At 57.7% G+C, this 19,011-nt stretch overlaps 1 protein-coding gene across 4 annotated transcripts in view; it reads left to right on the forward strand.

Moving 5' to 3' along the window:
* Positions 1–3,453: 3,453 nt before the first annotated feature.
* Positions 3,454–19,011, forward strand: part of CAMSAP1 (calmodulin regulated spectrin associated protein 1) — a 55,724-nt gene continuing 40,166 nt past the window's right edge. For all 4 annotated transcript variants that reach the window (XR_002076419.2, XR_002076420.2, XM_019435927.2 and 1 more), the window contains exons 1-2: positions 3,454–3,690; positions 3,839–3,998. Coding sequence is in view for 2 of the 4 variants with exons in the window: in XM_019435927.2 (XP_019291472.2) it covers positions 3,839–3,998 (160 nt within the window). In the remaining 2 variants the exon portion in view is untranslated. The remainder of the gene's footprint in view (positions 3,691–3,838; positions 3,999–19,011) is intronic.

Consider the following 19,011-nt stretch of genomic DNA (forward strand, 5'->3'; position numbering starts at 1 on the left):
AGAAAAAAGGAAAGATCTCAAATAAACACCTTAACTTTACGCCTCAAGGAAATACGAGAAGAAAAAGCTAAGCCCAACGTTAGCAGAATGAAGAAAGTAATAAAGATGATTAGAGCATAAATAAATGAATTAGGAACTAGAAAAACAATAGGAAAGAAATCAAGGAAGCTGGTGTTTTGAAAAGATAAACAAAACTGACAAACCTTTTGCTAGATTAACCAAGAAAAAAAAGGACTCAAATCAACAAAAGTATAAATGAAAGAGGAGACATTCCAAGAGACAGCACAGAAATACAAAAGATCATAAGGGACTAGTGTGGACAATTATATGGCACAAACTGGATAGCCTAGAAGAAATGGGTAAATTCCTGGAAACGTAGAGCCTACCACACCCGAATCACGCATAGAAAATCTGGACACACCAACAGTGAGATTGAAAACGTCATCAAAAATCTCCCAACAAAGAAAAGCTCAGGACCAGATGGTTTTACTGGTGAATTCCACCCAACATTTTAAGAATTAACATCAGTCTTTCTCAAACTCTTCCAAAAATATTTAGGTACTCCCAAACAAATAATCCAATTAAAAAAATTGGCAAAGGATCTGGACATTTTCCCAAAGAGGACATATAGGGGTGCCTGGGGGGCTCAGTCAGTTAAACGTCGGACTTCGGCTCAGGTCACGATCCCACGGTTAGTGGGTTCGAGCCCCGTGTCGGGCTCTGTGCTGACAGCTTGGAGCCTGGAGCCTGCTTTGGATTCTGTGTCTTCCTCTCTCTCTGCCCCTTCCCCACTCACTCTCTCAGAAATAATCATTAAAGAACAAAGAAAAAACACAAGGAAGACATATAAATGGCCAACATGTACACGAAAAGGTGCTCAACATCACTGATCATCAGGGAAATGCTAATCAAAACCACAAGGAGCTATCACCTCACCCACCCTGTCAGAATGGCTACAATGAAAAATGGAAGAAGTGACAGGTGTTGGCGAGGATGTGGACAAAGGGGAACCCTGTGCACTGTTGGTGGGAATGGTGGCGCGGCCACTACGGAGAACTGTATGGAGGCTCCTCAAAAATTAAAAACAGAACAACCTGATGATCTAGCAATTCTATTGCTTGGTATTTATCCAAAGGAAACAAAACTACCAATTTGAAAAAATACCTGCACCCCCATGTTCATTACAGCATTATTCACAAGAGCCAAGCCATGGAAACAGCCTGAGTGTCCATCGGTTACGTTTTTATACACATATACACGTATATCCCACAGGCATGAATGAAATCTACGAATACAGTCATAAAAAAGAAAATCCTGTCATTTGTGACAACACGGAAAAGCCCCCAGCGCATTACGCTAAGTGAAATAAATCAGAGAGAGACAAACACTGTATGACCTCACTGACATGTGGAATCCGGAAACCAAACTCGTATAGAAACAGAGAGTAGATCTGTGGTTGGCAGGGGCTGGGGGGTGGGGGAAATCCGAAGATTTTGGTCAAAATTGTTACCAACTTACAGTTCTAAGAGGAGTAAGTTTTGGGGATGTAATGTATAGCATTCTGGCCATTCAATAGTTAACTGTACCCTTGAAGGTTGCTAAGAGAGTAAATGTTAAATGTTCTCAACACACACACACACACACACACGGTAACCAGGTGGGGTATGGGCGTTAACTAACCTGACCGTGGTAATCATTTCACAATACGTACGTGTGCTGTGTATACACATATACCAAATTGTCACGTGGTACAGCTTAAACTTACACAGTGTTGTATGTCAACTATATCTCAGTAAAGTTACAAACAACAACGACGACGACAACAAAAAAACCCAAACCCCAAACTGATTTGTCACACTTGAAAAAAAAATTATATATTACGGCAAGGTGGGATTTGTCTCAGGAATTGTGAGGCTGGTTGAGTATCCGAAAATCAAATCAATGAAATATACCACATCAATGGGATGAATAAAAAGGCCTCACGGGATCATCTCAATAATCACAAAAAAGCACCGGACAAAACCTAACACCCTTTCGTGATAAAACACTCAACAAAACAGGAATAGAGGGGAAACTCCCCAACCTGATTAACGCAGAAAAGCCACATTTGACAGGGCACTGGGCAGTGGCTGACCGGATGCTTTTTGTCTAAGCCCAGAAACAAGACTAGGATGTGACTCTACCGGAGGCTGTGGCCAGGCCGTTAGGTAAGAGGAAGAAATACACGACGCGGGGATTGAAAGGTAAGAGGTACGACTATTTTCGATCACCGAGGTCATCATCTTGTGTGTAGGAATCAGGTTTAGGGATAGGCTGAAAAACTGTCGGAATTGATAACACGTCCATCAAGGTTGCAGGATACAGGATCAATACCGAGACCCTAACAGTCACCCTTGACCCCCATTCCTTCTCTCCCGCTCCAGGGTCCACATCAGGGGGCGGTGTCCCTGTTGAATTCCGTGCCCTGCCCACCCCCTCTTCCTTGACCTCGACGGTCTTTCACACGCTTTCCCCACTGTGTTCACAGTCACTCTTTGGCTGCCCATCCGGGGGAAGGGGTTGGAGCTCCCAATTCTGACTGGCCAGCACCCCCCCCGTCCCCAGCCCCTCTCCTAGTCTGGCTTTGGACTAGTAGGCGTCCCTGTCGCCCACGTGCCGGGACTGCCCGGCCCCCGCCTACCCTCACCCCCCACGCCCGCGCGTCTGTCCTTGGCCGCCCCTGCCCCCGGCGCGACCGCCACCGGGGCTCTCCGCTGGGTGCTTGTGCAACGACCGCGGGCTCCACGTTCGGGCTCAGGGCGGCGGTTCCCCGCCCCGGCATCCCCACCCAGGAAGCCCTCGCCCCTGCTCTCCGCGGGTCCTGGGTCTCTGGGCCTGGAGGTCTCGGGGGGAGGGGGCGGCAGAGGCGCGGGCGGGGTCGGTGCCCACCAGGCCCCCCTTCCCCCGCTGCAGGCTCTGGGTCCCCGCGATGGTGGGCAGGGCGGCCCCGTCAGCAGTGCCTCTCTCCGGGAGGGGGAGACGCCGGGGTTGTGCAGGGGCCGGGGGGTCGCCCTCCCGGGGTGGCAGTCGGCCCGTCGGACGGCGGCTGGAGCCTCCGGTGCGGACGGCCGGGTGCCGGGACGGAGGAGGCGCGGCCCAGACAAAGGGCTGCTGCGGAACCCGCCCGGGCCTGCCCACCTGCGCCCGCCCGCTCCGCGCGACCCGCGCCCGGCGCCCGGCGAGAGGGGCGGAGCCGCAGTCTGGCCCTCTGCGCGTGCGGCGGTGGGCGGGGCGAGCGCGGGGCCGGGGGCGGGCCGCTCCCACTGCGCGTGCGGCAATGAGCGGGAAGAGCGCGGGCCGGAGGCGGGGCCGCAGGTTGACCCACTGCGCGTGCGGCAAGGGGAGGGGCTAGCACGGGTCGGGGGCGGGGCGGAGGGCGGCACCCACCGCGCGTGCGCAGGGCCTCGGCGTTGCGCGCGCTCCCGCCGGTTGGCCGCCCCCTCAGCGGCCGCCGCCGCCGCCGCCGCCGCCGCCCCTGCCCCCGGCCCGCGCACGCGCCCCCCGCCCCGGCCCGCGGCCGGCCCGCGCCCCTCACCTCGCCGCCTCCCCGGCCTCCGGGCCTCCCGGCCTCCGGGCCCCCTGGCCTCCCGGCGCGGCCCCGCAGCATGCAGCAGCAGCACCCGCGGTGGCGGCGGCGGCGGCGGCTGTGAGGTGAGGCCGGGGCGGGGGCGGCCTCCCGGGGGCCGCGGTGCTCGCGGGCCCGGCCCCCTCGCGGGTCCCGGCGCAGCGAGGGGCGCGGCGCCTTTGTTGCGGCGGAGGCCGGGCGCCGCCCGCGCTGCAGCGGCCTTTTTGTGTGCAGATGGTGGACGCGGGCGGCTGCCCGGCCGGGGAGGGCTGGAGGAGGATGGAGGCCGCGCCCGACGGTGCCGTGGACATCGTGCCCCTGGACCGCTACGACTCGGCCCGCGCCAAGATCGCCGCCAACCTGCAGTGGATCTGCGCCAAGGCCTACGGCATAGGTGGGCCGGGGCGGGGGCGGGGGCGGGGACCCGGGGAGGGTCGGACCGCGGGGTCGGGTCGGGGTCGGGGGCCGGGGCGGGGCCGAGGGCGGGGTCGGAGCCCGGCGCCCGAGCCGCGGGTTGGGCGCACCGGGGGCTGGGGGCAGGGGCCGCCTTTGTGCTCAGGGTCCCGGGCCGCGGCGCTGTGCCGGTCGCCTCCGGAGCGGGCTGCGACGGCGCGCGGTGCGGGGGCGTCTGCGGGGGTCCATCGGCAGGTGCCGCGAGGAGTGGGCGCGCTCCCCTAGCTGCCCGGGGGTGGGTGCGGGGCCGGGCGCGGGGCCCGGCGTGGAGTTAGACTCCTGGTGGGGCTGGAGTGCAGGGGTAAACCCTGGACGCCCAGCCGCTCTGGATGCGCGCCGAGCATCCGACGCGGAGTTTCCTCACGAGAAATCGGTCTTTGAACGGATTGTGCTTAATGAGCATCCTTCCTTCGGTTAATTCCCGTTCTGAAGAACTAGGTAACCTTGGTACTGGATCCAGTTCGTTAGGCCCTAATATGCTTAGTGGATTAAGACTTTCCTATTTCCAGCCCTTGGAATTTTACAGACCAAGTGATTCTCCTAGTGGCTTTATTAATATCTGGTGCTTTGTTTTGGGCACAAACTTGGGGGCTGATACTGTGTAATCTTCTGCCTTTTAATTTGAAGGCTGTTCAAAGATGGCCTTTACTCTGGTGCAAACATGCCTGTTTCCAGAGTGACCCTGATCTGGAGAGGGCCCTTTGGGGAGGAGTTCGGCGGACCCGGTTTGAACACTTGTGGAGCAGGGGTGCCCTGTGACAGGGTCTCGCCAGGTGGCATGGTGGCCGGGGCCGTAGGGAGGCGCCCTGCAAGTCCCAGCCATTCCATGCGTTGCCCCGTTTGAAGTTGGTTCGTAGCGCGTAAGGAGAGTGCTTTCCTAGAGTTTGCGGTTGACGATTTTTGTTTATGGCTCCGTGGAAGACTGCTCGGTTTGTGTGTTGTGTGGTCCGGTCCGCTGCCACATCCGCGAATTTCGGTGCTTTTGGGGGAGGCGTGGAACTGGTACAAGTTACATAGGAAACTGTACAGTAAGAGGCAAAGAGGAACGCTGGCGTGGCCCCTTGGTGTCGGGCAGTCAGGTTAAGGACAAGCAGGTGCGCGTAGTCCTTAGCGGCCTCCTGTTTCGTGTTGGCGGTTGGTTACGGTTCACCACCTCCGCCTCCGTCCCTAAGCTACGTCGTGGAGTCCTACAGGTTCTTGCACCTTCTAGAACACTGCCTTCTTACCCGTGACGTTCGGAGGCTCTTCCCAGCTTCGTGCAGGGTTCTTGCTTTTCCCCCCTGCGTAGTATTTCACTGGAGGCCCGTTCACCGTCCACGGGCGCTGGCCGGTCCGGCCCTTTGCTCTCGGGCACACGGTGCATTCTTGGGCACAGCTCCTGGGGCACATGTGCGAGGTGCTGGTCCTGTATGTATTTTTAAGATTTTACGAATGGTTATGACAAGTTTCTGGTGGTGAGTGCTGCACGGACACGAATACCTTTACAAAGCGCTCTCTGTTGGCTTTCCGTTTTTTTGTTGCGTTTCACTTCGGCACTGCACGTGGGATTGGTCAGCTATCTGGCAATGAATGTGCGCCTCTCAGGGTTGGTCTAGTTTTACTTCTCGCCTTAATACTTGTCGGCTCGTCAGGTAATTGACTCAAAAACTCGTGTTAAAATGGGCCTTACAGTTTTGAAATCGTTAAAGGTGGGTATTTATAGAACGTGAGTGCGTGGGGAAGGAGAGTAGGTGCTGTCTGAGCATCCAGGCCTGGTTGTACGTTGCCCATCGGTCACCATCCTGTGGCAGCAGTGTGCTCATCGAACTCTGACTTTGGGAGGTCTGGTTTCCATTCAGTTTCCCTGAAGGAGAGAGTTTTTCCATTCTGAACGTCGATTCAGAAGGGGAGCAGGTGCAGTTTTTTTCCCAGTTGAGAGTCTCTTTAAGTTTGCAAATCTGGGAGATCCTAATTCGCATGATCGAGAAGACTCACCTTGGCTGAGCTGAAGCGATTTCACGTGTGTCATTGGTGTGGAGGTCACAGCCTGGGTGGAAGATTCGGTGTTACCAGCACACAGTCTGGTCTCTGAGGACAGCAGAAAGGTGGAGGGGGGGACTTTGATAGGACAGTAGAGACCCCCCCCCCCCCCCCCCCGCAAAGTTCCTTTCCTAATCCAGGGGCCTATTCTTTGTTTCTTCTTTTGGACGTTTCCTTGTGTGTCTCCGGCTTAGTTTCCAGCTAATTAGACATGGTTCTTTCAATCAGCAGCTTTAATGGTGAATCAGCGTTGGGGGTGGGTATGATGCTGAAAATGGCTTCAGTATCTTACTTGTGTAGTTGTCGTTAAGTACGGAAACGAAACTGACCGGCGCTTTCCCTTTGTGTGGGGATCGAAAGCGAGCCGGCTGATAGGGTGAGGTGCACGGAGGCGCCCTTCATGCTTTGTGTTGGCCTTTTGGGAGTCTCTCTCGGTGTCTCCTGGGGTATCCTCTGGGCCAGTGCCTGCCATTTGTAGCAAGTGAGGAGGCTCAGGAGAGTCTCCTTGGCCAGGCCTGTGGCGGCACGTTTCGGTCCGGGAAGGTTTCCTCCGGCTCCCGTCTCTGGTTGCTGCCGCCAGGACTGTGGGCCACCTTGTACTTTTAATTTTCAATTTTGCGCCTCCGTTTTCGGGGCAACTGTTGTTTCACTGACGACGCTTAATTATTTCTTCTTTTTAAGAAATAATATATCGGACGTGTTGGAAGTTATTCATTTAAAAGGGTCTGCAAGAGGGGTGCCTGGGGGGCCCAGTCAGTTAAGCGCCTGACTTCGGCTTGGGTCATGATCTCGCGGTTTGTGGGTTCGAGCCCCGCGTCGGGCTCTGTGCTGACGGCTCGGAGCCTGGAGCCTGCTTCGGATTCTGTGTCTCCTCCTCTCTCTGCCCGTCCCTTGCTCGTGCTACGTCTCTGAAAAATAAATAAATGTTAATAAAGAACACAAAAGTGTCTGCAAGAAAGAGTAGAATCTGGGGTGCCTGGCGGGGTCATGAGTTCAAGACCCACCCTGGGCCTAGACTTTACTTGAAAGAAAAAAAAAGTGTAGAACCTGTGCAGCTGGAATGTTTTGCGCTGTCTTTCTGGGTGAGAGCTGTAACACGTTAGCAGTTTGAAGGAGTGGCTCACGGCACTACCTCTCCTACAGAGTAGGGGGGCCTGCTGCGCTCCTGCTTGTTGATTTCAGCCCACGGCCTTAGAAACCTAGGGGCATCTAGGCCTTGGTTTCGGGGGTAAGGGGAGGGTGGTAGTTTCTGTTACCTTCAGAGGGAAAAACCAGCAGGGAAAGTGCTAGACGGCATTCTGCTGTTTGTGGACCTGTTGCTATGTAGCCGAGTGGTGGTGACTTACCCTCGAGGAGCCCCGGAAGCTGAGCCGAGGCTGACCACAGCTCCCCAGTCCACCACCCGAACCGGGCGGGGCCGTAGGGGCCGCCACGGTCAGCCTTCCTTTTTTGTGGGCAGCACACTGGGGTGGAGACAGGCTACGGGCCGTCTGGAACCCGCTGCTGGCAGGGAGTTGACACTCTTTCCCCCTCACTCTTGCGTGGGAGTAATCAGACAACTGACCCGTGTGCGTGCCGTGCGGTGGGTGGGTCACATGGGACGCTCTGGCCGGCACAGCCGTGAGGGCCGTCAGCAGTGCAGCCGCCGTGGCCTCCCCGCCCGGGCCGCGAGAAGAGCCTCGTTGATGTTGGGAGCGATGTCTCTCTGCTGTCACCTCCCGGGCTCACCACCTGGCTTTGTGGCAGTGACCTTCGGTTAAGATGAGTCGTGTGCGCGGGACCCCTCTCCAGGCCCCACAACCAGAAATGGAGTGCGGCTGCCGGTCTCGTCCCTGGGCCAACGGGGAGCCTGGGCCGCGTGAGCCTTGGTGCGGAGGCCTCATCCGTGAGCAGATGGTCGCTTTTCACTTGGTGATCCACCCGCATCGCTGCGTTACGAGCTTAGAGTGTACTTTTTGATGGTCTTTTGTCCTTGGCGAGGGTCGGGTGCTTCGGAGACGGGGGTGATGCGTCCTGGGTGCACCTGCTGGGTCGACTAGATACCGAGGGGGCCGCCGCTTGGCCTTCTGGTGTGACTTTCCCTCTGCTTGGGGGCGCCGAGAACTGCCTGGTGTGTGTGAGCTCAGGGGTCGCCGTTGTCCGGTTTAATGCCACGTCTGCGGCACTCGGCTACTCGTTGCACACGTACCAGCTGAAGTAGAGGGATGCCGTCTGTATTCTGCCGTGGCGGCCAGAGCACGGGTGAGTTGGTACTTGTAAAGCTGCGTCCGTGTGCACATGCCTTCTCTCCTGTCCCGGCGCCACCGTCTGAATGTCAGTCAGAGAACTGACACCCATCGTGAAGCTCGCACTGCCCTCGTCTTTTAAATCTGAGCGACCCTCAAGGTGGCTGGCCACTGTTGTGTGGCCGCATGTTAAACTCGCGCTCGTGTTCTTCCACGAATCCTGTAATGTGTACGTTTTTTATCTCACTTAGCCTCCTACCGGCTCATAGATTTCTCTTGCTGTTGATTTTTCCGTCGCCCTAGTGCTGTTAGGGGTACCAGCGTTCTTTTTCGCTTTCTAGCTGAACTGCCGATAAAGTTCTGCAGGCCGGCTGTGGAGCTGCGGGCGGGTGGATGGGGACCGGGCGCCGGGGCTGCGGGCGGCGGTGGGGGGGGGGGGGGGGCGGCGTGGGGCCAGAGGCTCTGAAGGCTGGGTGAGGTGTGGGACCGCTCCAGGAGCGCAGGGGTGGCTGGCTGGCCGGGTTCTGTGCGGGCCAGGAAATGCTCGGCGGAGCGAGTGACGTCCTGATAGGATTTGCGGACGAGACGGTAGTGCTTAGTTTAGAGGGCCGTCTGGGCAGCGTGGCGGTGGCGCTCCGGGCCTGCTGGGGATTTCTTTGTGACGTGTGCCTGGGAGGGTTTCTGTGTAGGGGCGTGGGGCGATGCGAGACGGAGCCTGGAGGGGTTCCTCAGCGGGTGGGTGTGGGTGGGGACCGTCGTCAGGTGGAAGAGTCGCGTCGAGGTGCGTTCGGGACAGTCGCGTGCGCCGGAGGGCTTGCTTCGCGTGGGTCCCCCCCGGCCCTGGAGGCTGCAAGTCCCGGATCCTGCTGCCCGCGGGGCTGGTGTCCAGCGAGGCCGCTTCCCGGTGTGTAGAGGGCTGTCTTCTCGCTGCGTCCTCACCGAGCTCTCTGGAGCCTCCTGGTAAGGCCACCTATCCTGCGCGGGAGGGCTCCGCCTTCACAGCGCCCTCACCTCCCAGGGGCCTCGTCTCCGCCGCCGTCCCCCTGGGGGCTGCGTCTCCGCGGTGCCCAGGCCCTGCCTGTCCTGTCTGCAGGGGAAAGGGGGAGCGGGGGTGCGCTGACAGGTGTGAGGGGAGCAGAGCTCCCGAGACCGGCTTGGCTGACGTAGGGGAAGGAGGCAGGAGTAGTCAGTCCTTCGTCCACGGAGCTTTTCTGCGCTCACGGCTCCGTCGTCACACGCAGAAGGGTCACCTCCGAGCTTCTCCTTCTGGCTCCTTTCCTCCCCGTGGCCTGGCCCTTTCTGTTGTTTACGCTGCCCAGGTCACTCACGTGCCCCTCGCCCGCTGTCCTGTAGTCACTAGAGACTCACGTGGAATTAACCCGACGTCCGTTCCGCGAGTGCCGTGCTGTGAACCCTGGGGTCCTCGATGGCCTCTCGGGGCTCGGGTGGCACTGGCCACGGCCATGCGCACAGCCACCTGTGCTCAGAGCCAAGGAGATGGGCACCTGGGAGAGGAGCAGGTGCCGCGGCAGGACAGGTGAGGGGAGGGGGAAACTCCCCTGAGGGAGTCTAGAGTGTTCCCTCGCAGAAAGTGAGGTGTTTGAGACCCGGGCCTTTCGGAGAAGTCTCTGTAGGGGAGGTGAATGCCTGTCGTTTGGTTGGAATGCGGTGAGAATTTCAGTTTGGAGCTCTGAGAACACCAGCTTCGGTGAGGTGCACTTTACGTACAGCCGGCTGCACGCGTTTCGAGTGTAGTCTGACTTCCGCGCCCCTGTGAACGGGACCACGGTCAAGGTTGACGGTTTTCACGTCTCCAGGGTGTGCTTGAACCCTCCGGCCGGCCGCCACCCAGAGCCTCGCTGATCTGCGGTTGCCGTGGATCCCGGGGGTTTCCTAGAGCTGCCTTCGCCACCCACCGAACATCAGCTGCTGTCTGTTCTCCCCGTCGGCTTCCTTCACTCCGCCTCGTGTTTTGGAGCTTCAGCCGCGTGAGCGCGCCTTTTCGCTGAGTGCCGGGGGAGCGGCGGTGTCGTCGTTTGGCTGCCCGCACTCTGCTCCCTCCCCCGCTCGTGGACGGCCCTCGGATCGGCCCTCGGATCGCTTCCAGCGTGTCTGCCACGAACGGGGCCGCCGCGAGCGCGCACGACGGGTCCGTGGGAGCATACGTTTCGGTTGTCTCGGGCGAAACCGTGGAGCTGCTGGCTCACGTGCGTGTGCGTGACCGCCCCGCTGGTTTCCGAGGTCGGTGTTTCCGCTTCTGTTTGCGCCAGCGAAGCCCGAGTGTGAGTCCAGGCGACCTGCATCCTTGCCAGCACATGGCATCGTCGGTCTTTTTAATTTTAGCCTCTCGAGGTGAACGGGTTGTGATGTCTCGCTGTGGTCTGGATGTGCATTTCCCTGATGACTAATGATGACGAACATTTTTTTACACGGTCGTTGGCCATTTGAGTATCTTTTTTCAATTGAGCGTTTTTGTGTCTCTGGCCAGAGTCTTAAAAAAAACCACACTTTTATTTGAGGTAATCGTGTTAACGTGCATTTGTAAGAAAGTTTCACCAGCGGTAACTTCTTGCAAAACTGTAATTGAATATTACAACCAGGAGAGTGACATTGTATGACCGAGATGTAGAACGTTCTGTTCCCCCAAAGACCTCTTCGGTTTTGTTGCCCTTTTGTAGCCACACCTGCCTCCCTCCCTTCTGCTTTCCCTTCTGCTTGCCTTGGGTTTGTTTTGCTCTTCCTTTTCTAGTTTCTTGCGGTATGGACTTAGATTATTGGTGGCTTTTTTCTTCTCTAGGGTAAGCGTGTAGTGCTGTAAATTTTCTCCTTGGTGCTGCCTTAGCCGCATCCCACGAAGGCTTGGTGTGTTGTGTTTTCATTTTCCTTCAGTTCTGTGTCCTTGATTTCCTTTGCTACTTCTCCTTGACCCGCGAATTTTTTGTAGGCGTAATTTCCACGTGTTGAGATTTTCTCGTTTCGCTTTTCTGTTACTGTTTCTAGCGTGGTTCCGTCGTGGCGAGGTGACACTGTAGGGTTTCTGTTCTTTTAAACTTGTTCGAGCTTGTGTTCTCGCCCAGGGTAGGGTCTTTTTGGGTGGATGTTCCACGGGCGTTGGAAGAGATGTGTTTTCTAGCACTGTCGGTGGAGCCTTCCACACATACCAGGGAGGGCCTTTTGGCTGGTCGTACTGCTCAGATCTCTGTCCTCGTTCATTTTTGTCTAACGGTTCTGTCAGTTGCTGACGGCTGTTGAAACCCCAGCCACACTGCACACTGGGGATTTCTCTTTTCAGTTCCGTTTCTTCCCTCACGTCTGTGTCTCTGTACTTTGGTGGATATGCATTTAGGGTTATAAGGTCTTCCTGCTGGGTTGACCCTTTTACCGTCAGGTACCTTTCTTTCTCTTCGGTAAGTTTCTTTCTACTTTATCGTATATTCATACAATTTTTCCTGCCTTTTTAAAAAAATTTTTTTTTAATGTTTATTTACTTTCGATAGAACACAAGGCAGGGGGAGGAAAAGAAGAGAGAGAGACACACGCAGAATCCAGAGCAGGCTCCGGGCTCGGAGCTGTCACCACAGAGTCTGACGTGGGGCTTGACCCCACAGACCGTGAGATCGTGACCTGAGCTGAAGTTAGTCGCCCAACCAACTGAGCCACCCAGGTGCCCCAGCTCTTCTTGCTTTCTGTTTGTTAACAGTGTTTTCCTGGTATAGCCTTTTTTTTTTAACCCTTTGTTTTCAGCATATCGAAGTCATTGAGTCTGAGGCGAGTTTCTTGTAAACGGCATATAGCTGTGTTGTTTACATATATGTATGTATGTATATTTTATTTGTTTTGAGACAGAGAGAATGTGAGAAGGGGAGGGGCAGAGAGAGAGGGAGAGAATCCCAGGCAGCCTCCTCACTGTCCGTGCAGAGCCTGGCACGGGGCTCCGACTGCCCAACTGAACCGTGAGATCGTGACCTGAACTGAAATCACAAGTTGGAAGCTCAACCAGCTGAGCTCCCAGGTGCCCCTGCCTTTTTTTTTTTTTTTTTTTTTAAAGCCATTCTGCCAATCTTTGTCTTTTACTTGGTGTATTTAGGGTATTTATATTTAATGTGATTGTCCATAGTTAAGGCTTACATCTGATGTTTTAGTCTTTCCTGTATTTCTTGTTCCTGTTTTTCTTTCTTTTTCTTCCTTCCTTCCTTCCTTCCTTCCTTCCTTCCTTCCCTCCTGTGGATTACTTGACTATTTTTTAAGAGCCCGTTGTGATTTATATGTGTTGTTTTGGGGTGTGTCTGTAGTTTTCCTAGTGGTTGCTCTGGGTACGACAGTATTTACACATGATTTCCAGCAGCTCTCCAGTGTTGCTTTGCCCCTTCAGGTGAGGTGTAGAAATCTTTTCTTCCATCTTTGCTCTCCCCACCTTTAAATACCATTGTTGTGAGGGTGTGCAGGCGTGGGAGTTTTGTCACCAGATGGAATGTAGGAAACTCACCATTGTATTTGCCCAAATGATCTGTACCTGTCACTCCTGCTCCCTGGTTCTCAGGACTCCTTCCTTCTCATTTTTTTCTATTTGGGGAATCGCCTTCCGCCGCTCTTTAAGGTTTGCCAGAGATGAGTTTTTTAAAGTTTTCCTTTGTCTAAGAAGGTCTGTGGGTCTCCTTGCTGCCTTAGGGAACGTCTCCCCAGCTGTGGAATCTGGCTGACGGCTCTTTTCGGGCAGCACTGGAAAGTGACGCGCCCTCCCTCTGGCCCCGTGATTCCGAGAGACCTGCCGTCCCCCGAGCCCGTGGCCCCCGTTTGGGGCGCAGTGTTTCCCTCCAGCTGCTTCACGATAACGCTCTTCGTCAAGTTGGGGATAGTGTGTCTTGCTGTGCATTTCTTTGGGTTCGTGTTAGTAGGGGTTCGCTCAGTTCCTCGAAACCTGTGGGGTTGTATCTTTTGCCCCGTTTGGGAGGCTTTCGGCCGTTGTCCTCTCAGTGCCCTCTCGGCCCCGCTGTTTCTGCCCTCTTCCCTGGGACTTCCAGTGATCCCGCTGTTCGGTCTCGTGTTCCCCTCCTGTGGGTCCCTGAGGCTGTATTTGGGTTCTTTCAGCGTGGTTTCTATCTGTCGTTGGGATGGGGCACCTCGTGTTGATCCGTCCACGAGTTCACCGATCCCGTCCTGTCACCTCCACTTTCCTCTCAAGCCCATCCAGGGAGTTTGAGTTGTTGCTCTGTTTTTCAGTTTTACATTCAGTTCTTTTTAGAACTTCTTTTTCTTTGCTGAGATTTTCTGGTTTTCGTTTGCTTCCAGAGAATTTGTAATTGCTCGAGGAATCAGTTTTACGACGGTGGCTTTAAAGTCTGTCGGAGAATGCCAGCATCTGGCTCGTTTTGGTGCTGGTGTCCGTGGATCGTCTTTTCTCCTTAAAGTCATGATTTTCTTGGTTCTGGGTGTGCCGGGTGACCTCCGGCTGCTCCCCGGTCACTCTGCCTCTTCTGTCGGAGACTCCGGGTCCTGTTGAAAGTGTCCCCAGCAGCAGCAGCGGCAGCAGCTTCCGGTCTGGGGCAGCACGCGGTCCTGCCGGTCTGACGCTCAAAGCGTGCCTTTGCCGGCGTGGCTGGCGTGGGGCTCCCGTGGCCCTGCCGGTGCTGCTTTTTGGAGGTGGAAGGAGCTTTCTGGTGCTGGGCTGCCGGGTGCCCCTGGAGGACAGAGGGCGTCTCCCGGTCCGGTCCGGGTGCTTGTCATGGCGGGGGTCCCCTCGCGCACGGTGTCGGGGGAATGCTGTGTCTCGAGGCCGGTGGGGAGGGAGAGCACTCGGGGGGCTCTGTTGGGGCAGGTGTTGCAGACCGCCATCTCGTGCCCCGGCTTCTGCCGGGCCGGCCTGGTGTCTGGGGCGGGGATGAGCCCGCGTGGCTCGCCTTCCGTCGCCAGGCCGAGGGCCGGGAGATGCCGGGTCAGGTCACCTGCCGGGTGGGTGGTCGGGAGACGCCCCGTGGCCGTGCTGTTCCTCCCGCCCTGGCGTCCCCCCCCCCCCCCCCCCCCCCCAGTCTGCCTCCTCGTGCGGCCTTCGGGTTCTCCTGTGCTTGTCTTTTGAGTCATTTCCAAGGTTTACAGTTGCGCTTCGTGGAGAGGAGTCCCTGCCACCTCGTCCTGACCGCAAGGCCCTCGTGGCTGCTTTATGTTTTTGCTTTGTTTTTCGACTTCATCGCCGTTAGCAGCACGTGCTTTGGTGTGTGTGTCTCCTTTCTGTCCCGCTGGGTTTCATGAAGTTTACAGGGACGGGAAACTCCTTGCGCCCTATCTCTTGCAGTAATACCGTTTTCTGTCCCACGTTTTCTGTCCTGTCTCCCTGGGCCTCCGGTCACACTGTGTGACGCTTGTGGTACCTGTCACCCGCCTTCCCTCCTGTCCTTTCTCTCCTCTGGCTGGCCTGCTGTTCGGCACGCCAGCGTGTGAATGCAGCTCACTTCCCCTGTCTTCCCGTGGCAAGTGCTTTCTTTTTTTTTTTCTTTTCTTTTCTTTTCTTTTCTTTTCTTTTCTTTTCTTTTCTTTTCTTCTCTTCTCTTTTCGTTTCTTTTCTGTAATTTCCAGATTCTTCTGTCAGAATTCTTCATGTTCTCGTTTCAAGCGTGGTCAGGGAAAGTCTGTGGCTGCTCACGCCAGCTGTGGGTCCCCGGGGCCTGTTCCTTCCTCTTGGTTTTTAGCAGTTTGGTTAGAAGCGTCTGGGCATGGTTTTCTTCCACTGGGTTCTGTTTGGGTTTGCTGGGCTCCCTGTGCCTGCAGATTGGTGTTTCTCCAAACATGGGGCGACTTTGGCCCTTACCTATTCAGATGCTCTTGGGCAGCGGTCTCTGTCCTGCAGGAGCACGGCCGCGAGGCTTTTGATGCCCCCCTGCTCCCTGACACTCTTCCTTCTCTTCAGTCCCTGCCTTCCGGGTGGCAATTTCCATAACGTATCTCGGGTTCACTGACCCTCTCGGTTCTCCTGCGCGGTGAACATTTTGCCGATACACTGTATTGTTCTTAAATTCTGATTCTTTTATTATTTTAAAAAGTTTTCTCTGCGGAGAATGTCTGTGTTTTCATTTCTTTCAAGAGTTCCTACGTTGACCTCAGGGAGCTTGGTTACAATGGATGCTTTATGGTCTGTGATAACTCTGACATCTGGGTCATGTCAGGGTTGGCATCTGTGGATTGTCTCTTGCCCTGGGAATCGGTTGCATTTTCCGGTTTTCTGTATGTTGAGTAACTATGGGTCGTGTCCTGGACGTTTGAATATTGCGCTGTGGGGCTGCTTTCCGGTCCACGCTGATGTCTTCTTGGTGGGCAGTTTTTGTAGCCGGGTGGCAGTGAGCACCTTGAAGCTCAGACCCCTAGTCTGCTTTGTCATTTCGTGTGCCATGGTTTCAAGGTCAGTGTGGTTTTGTGGGTCTGTCCCGCGTGCACGTAGCCGGGGGGGTCCTCAGGGTTGTGTGGGCTCATACACGGAAGGAGGAGTCCCCTTCCCGGCTCTCTCCTCTCTTGGATTCCTCTGCATTTTCTGCTCCAGGGAGCCCCCCCTCCCTTGTCCTCCGGCTGGAAACACGGGGCTTCGCTCGGAGCGGTACTGCCTGCGCAGGGGACAAGAACGTCAGGTGCCCTCACCTCTGCAGACCACCGAGGGCCCTGCCCTGCCAGAGTTCCGTAACCTGGGCTGGAAGAGAGGAAGAGGAGGAAAGCCCAGATTCCTCCCGCTCTCCAGCGTGCGGGGGCCCCTTCCCGGGGCTCTGGCCAGAGAGGCCGGGTTTCTGCCCGCGCGCGTGCGTCCGGCTGCCCTGTGGGTCAGAGCCCCTAGAGGAAGTGGGCACGGAGCCGGGGACCCCGTAGGTGTGGCTTCTTGGGCCTTTGCGTCTGCCCCCTGGTCGCCTGCCACTCTTCACGTTTAGGATCCTCCCGTGGCTGCACGTGGCGCTGGGCGGGGTCTTAGTCGTGGCCGGCGGGCAGAGGCTGTCCCGGCCCGCTTCACAGTGGCAGCTCCACAGCCTGGGAGCCTGCTTCTGTCGCTCGCTCGGTGTCACCGCTGGCTTTGTTCAGGATGTCCTCCCTCTTTGCTCGGCTGCTGTTTTCACTTGGCTGAGTGGGTGAGGTGGCCGGGAGGCGGTGGGCGTCACCAGAGGCCCAGGACGGTGCCGTACTTTCTCTCCGGAGAAACTTGCACTTCCAGAGACCGGCCGTCCCCGGCCCCCTCGCTCCGGCGCTCCGGCACACGCACCGGGGTGCTCTCGAGGGCTGCCGTGCTTGGGTCACGTCGGCTCCGAGGGAGCAGCCTCTGGGGTTCCCGGCCGCATGCCTGCCCCGCTGGGTGACCAGGGTCCCCTGCAAGTCCCGTCCCCCTGACCTGGGAGGTGCCAGGAACGCAGGTCCCCCTCGTCGCACCTGCCACGGACGGAGCACAGCCTCTGTCAGCGTGGTGTGGGAGCTGGGGCTCTCGGCCGCGGGCTTCTCCTGGCACGCGGCCCGGCCACCTTGCCCCCCCGGTCAGCGAGTGCGGCCAGCGGAGGCGCGTTCTGTGCGTGCCGACCGGACCATGCTGTCCCCTGGTACCGGAGAGCTCCTCTCCACGCCGGATGCCTACAGATGCTCCCTCTGCATTTGGCCACGTTTGGTCACAGAATCTTCCCTTGCCGGACATAGGTTTGCTCAGCTTGCTGGGCGTGCGGCTGGGCAGCTGGTGGGCGCGCTGGTGGGTGGCGGGGGGGTGCGCGGGCAGGTGTGCTGGTAGGCGGGCTGGTACGCGTGCTGGTGGGCGGCTGCGTGGGGATCCCTGGGGTGTCACTTCCCTGGGGAGTGTGAGGTGCGAGGGAGGGAGGTCTAGCCAGGACCTTGGCATTCAGGTCTGTGACCTGTCCTTCCCATTGGTCACCTTCCCTCCCTCAGGCACCGTCCCGGGTCAGAGCCGTCCCCCAAGCTGTCCCCTGGGCCTCGAAGTGGAGGGGGGGAGGCGGGTGCTGAGGGTTGATCGGGCGGCTCCCCACTTGCTTTGCTGGCACGGCATCCCCGTGGGGGGGCCGGCGAGCCGCATGCCTGGGCCAGTGTGGCCGCTTCTCCGCCTCCCAGCGGGGGCGGGGCCCATGGGGGGCACAGGCGGCTGTGAGACCTTCTGCCCCCTCTCTTCCCCGGCTCCGGCCATCTTCTGCTCTGGCCTGTGCTTTCTCTCCATCCTGGGGCTTCTCTTTGCCTGGGCTTTCTCACCGTTTTATGCTAGTTTTTTGTTCCTTTAAAAAGCGTTTGCTCTTTCCTCTTAGAGCGCATTTTTAGAAACCGGTCACATCCTCGTCAGAAGCTTCTGACATTGGGCCATCAGGGGTTGGGGTCTGTTGGTTGCCTTTTCTCCGGTGCTCGTGGGTTCCCTCTGTCTTCTGTGCCGAGTAAGTTTGCATCGTGTCTGGGATGTTCTGATTCTTGCGCGTGAGACCCTGGGGTCTGCTAGAATCTAGAGAATTTTTTCTTTTAAACAGGTAGTCAGCCCAGTTAGGCTGAGACTGTGAGTCCTCGTGAGCTGCTTCGTGTGGGCCTTTGCTCCATGCTGGTTTAGTCCCGAAGCCTCCGGACCGTTCTGGTCTGTCCGCAGGGCACCTCTGTGAAACCGGGGCCCCGCTGTAGTTCTGAGTCCGTGCTGTGCCGTTCCTGGGTAGTGTCACACGGGGCCACTTGCGTCATCCAGGATAGTACACGCAGATTTTAGGGTTCTTCGTTCAGCACCCCCTCCTGCTCTCCGGGGGGCTCCCCTGCAGGGTCTCCCTTCCCAGTCAGGCTGGAAGAGTCTGTGTGCTTCCTGCACCTGAGCTGCGTCAGCAGAGAGGGAGGGAAAAGAGCCTGTGGGGCGCCCCCTCACTCCCCCCTGCCCCCCTGCCCACCGTTGGGTACGGTTTTGTTGCTGGTGCTGGCCTGGCGTGGGGCAGGGGAGCCAGTGAGTCTGCCTGGCAGAGCTGGTCTTCTCTCTCTTCTGTCTGGCGTTGCCAGCATAGGCCTGGGGTGTGGCCACAGTTCGAAGGCCTCTGGCCACGACGTTGTGGTCGACAGTCTGGGCAGGGGCTGGGCACCAGCAGGCGACCGGACCACCGTCTTGCCGGTCACTGGTGGCTGTGCGGGCTTTGCTCTCCTGAGACCAAGCCGGGCCAGGTGAGGCCTCAGGCTTCCGTGGGGCACCTGGGGGGGTCCCCTGGCCCTGCTCGGGGTGCAGGGGTACGGCGTCAGTCGACAGGGTGGGGCGTGTGGTGGACAGCGACGGATGAGAGCGGTAGCTAGCACCTGTGTGACCGTCACTGACGGCAGCTCTGCCCTCAGCGCCTCGGCTCACACACCTGCCCTCACCCGGGGGACAGGGGGCCGGGCTGTCGTGTGTGTGCCTGGGGTTCTGAGAGGCCGGGCCGGCCCGTGCGGGTCCTGCTCCCAGCCGCACGCCTTCCTGCCTTGGAGACCTGGAGCTCGGAGCGTCTGCTCTCCCCCGGCTGTCACCCGTTGCTCCTTCCTGCTGCATGTTGCGTCCTGCCTTGCAGGTGCGGGCTTCTCGGGACCCTCCAGTACTTCGTGCGGCCTTCCTGTCCGGTGTGCCCGCAGGGCCCTAGCCCCGGATCGCCGGCCCGTGTACGCACTGTCGCTGTTGCTGCAGACCGGGGTCACGGGGACCGCCGTCCCTCCCGCCAGGCCGTGTCCTGGGGGCGCCCTCGGCACAGAGCCACCGCCCTCAGG

This window comes from Panthera pardus, unplaced genomic scaffold (genome assembly GCF_024362965.1).
Source record: "Panthera pardus isolate Hobbes unplaced genomic scaffold, ASM2436296v1 HiC_scaffold_20, whole genome shotgun sequence".
NCBI classification, from domain to species: Eukaryota; Metazoa; Chordata; class Mammalia; order Carnivora; family Felidae; genus Panthera; species Panthera pardus.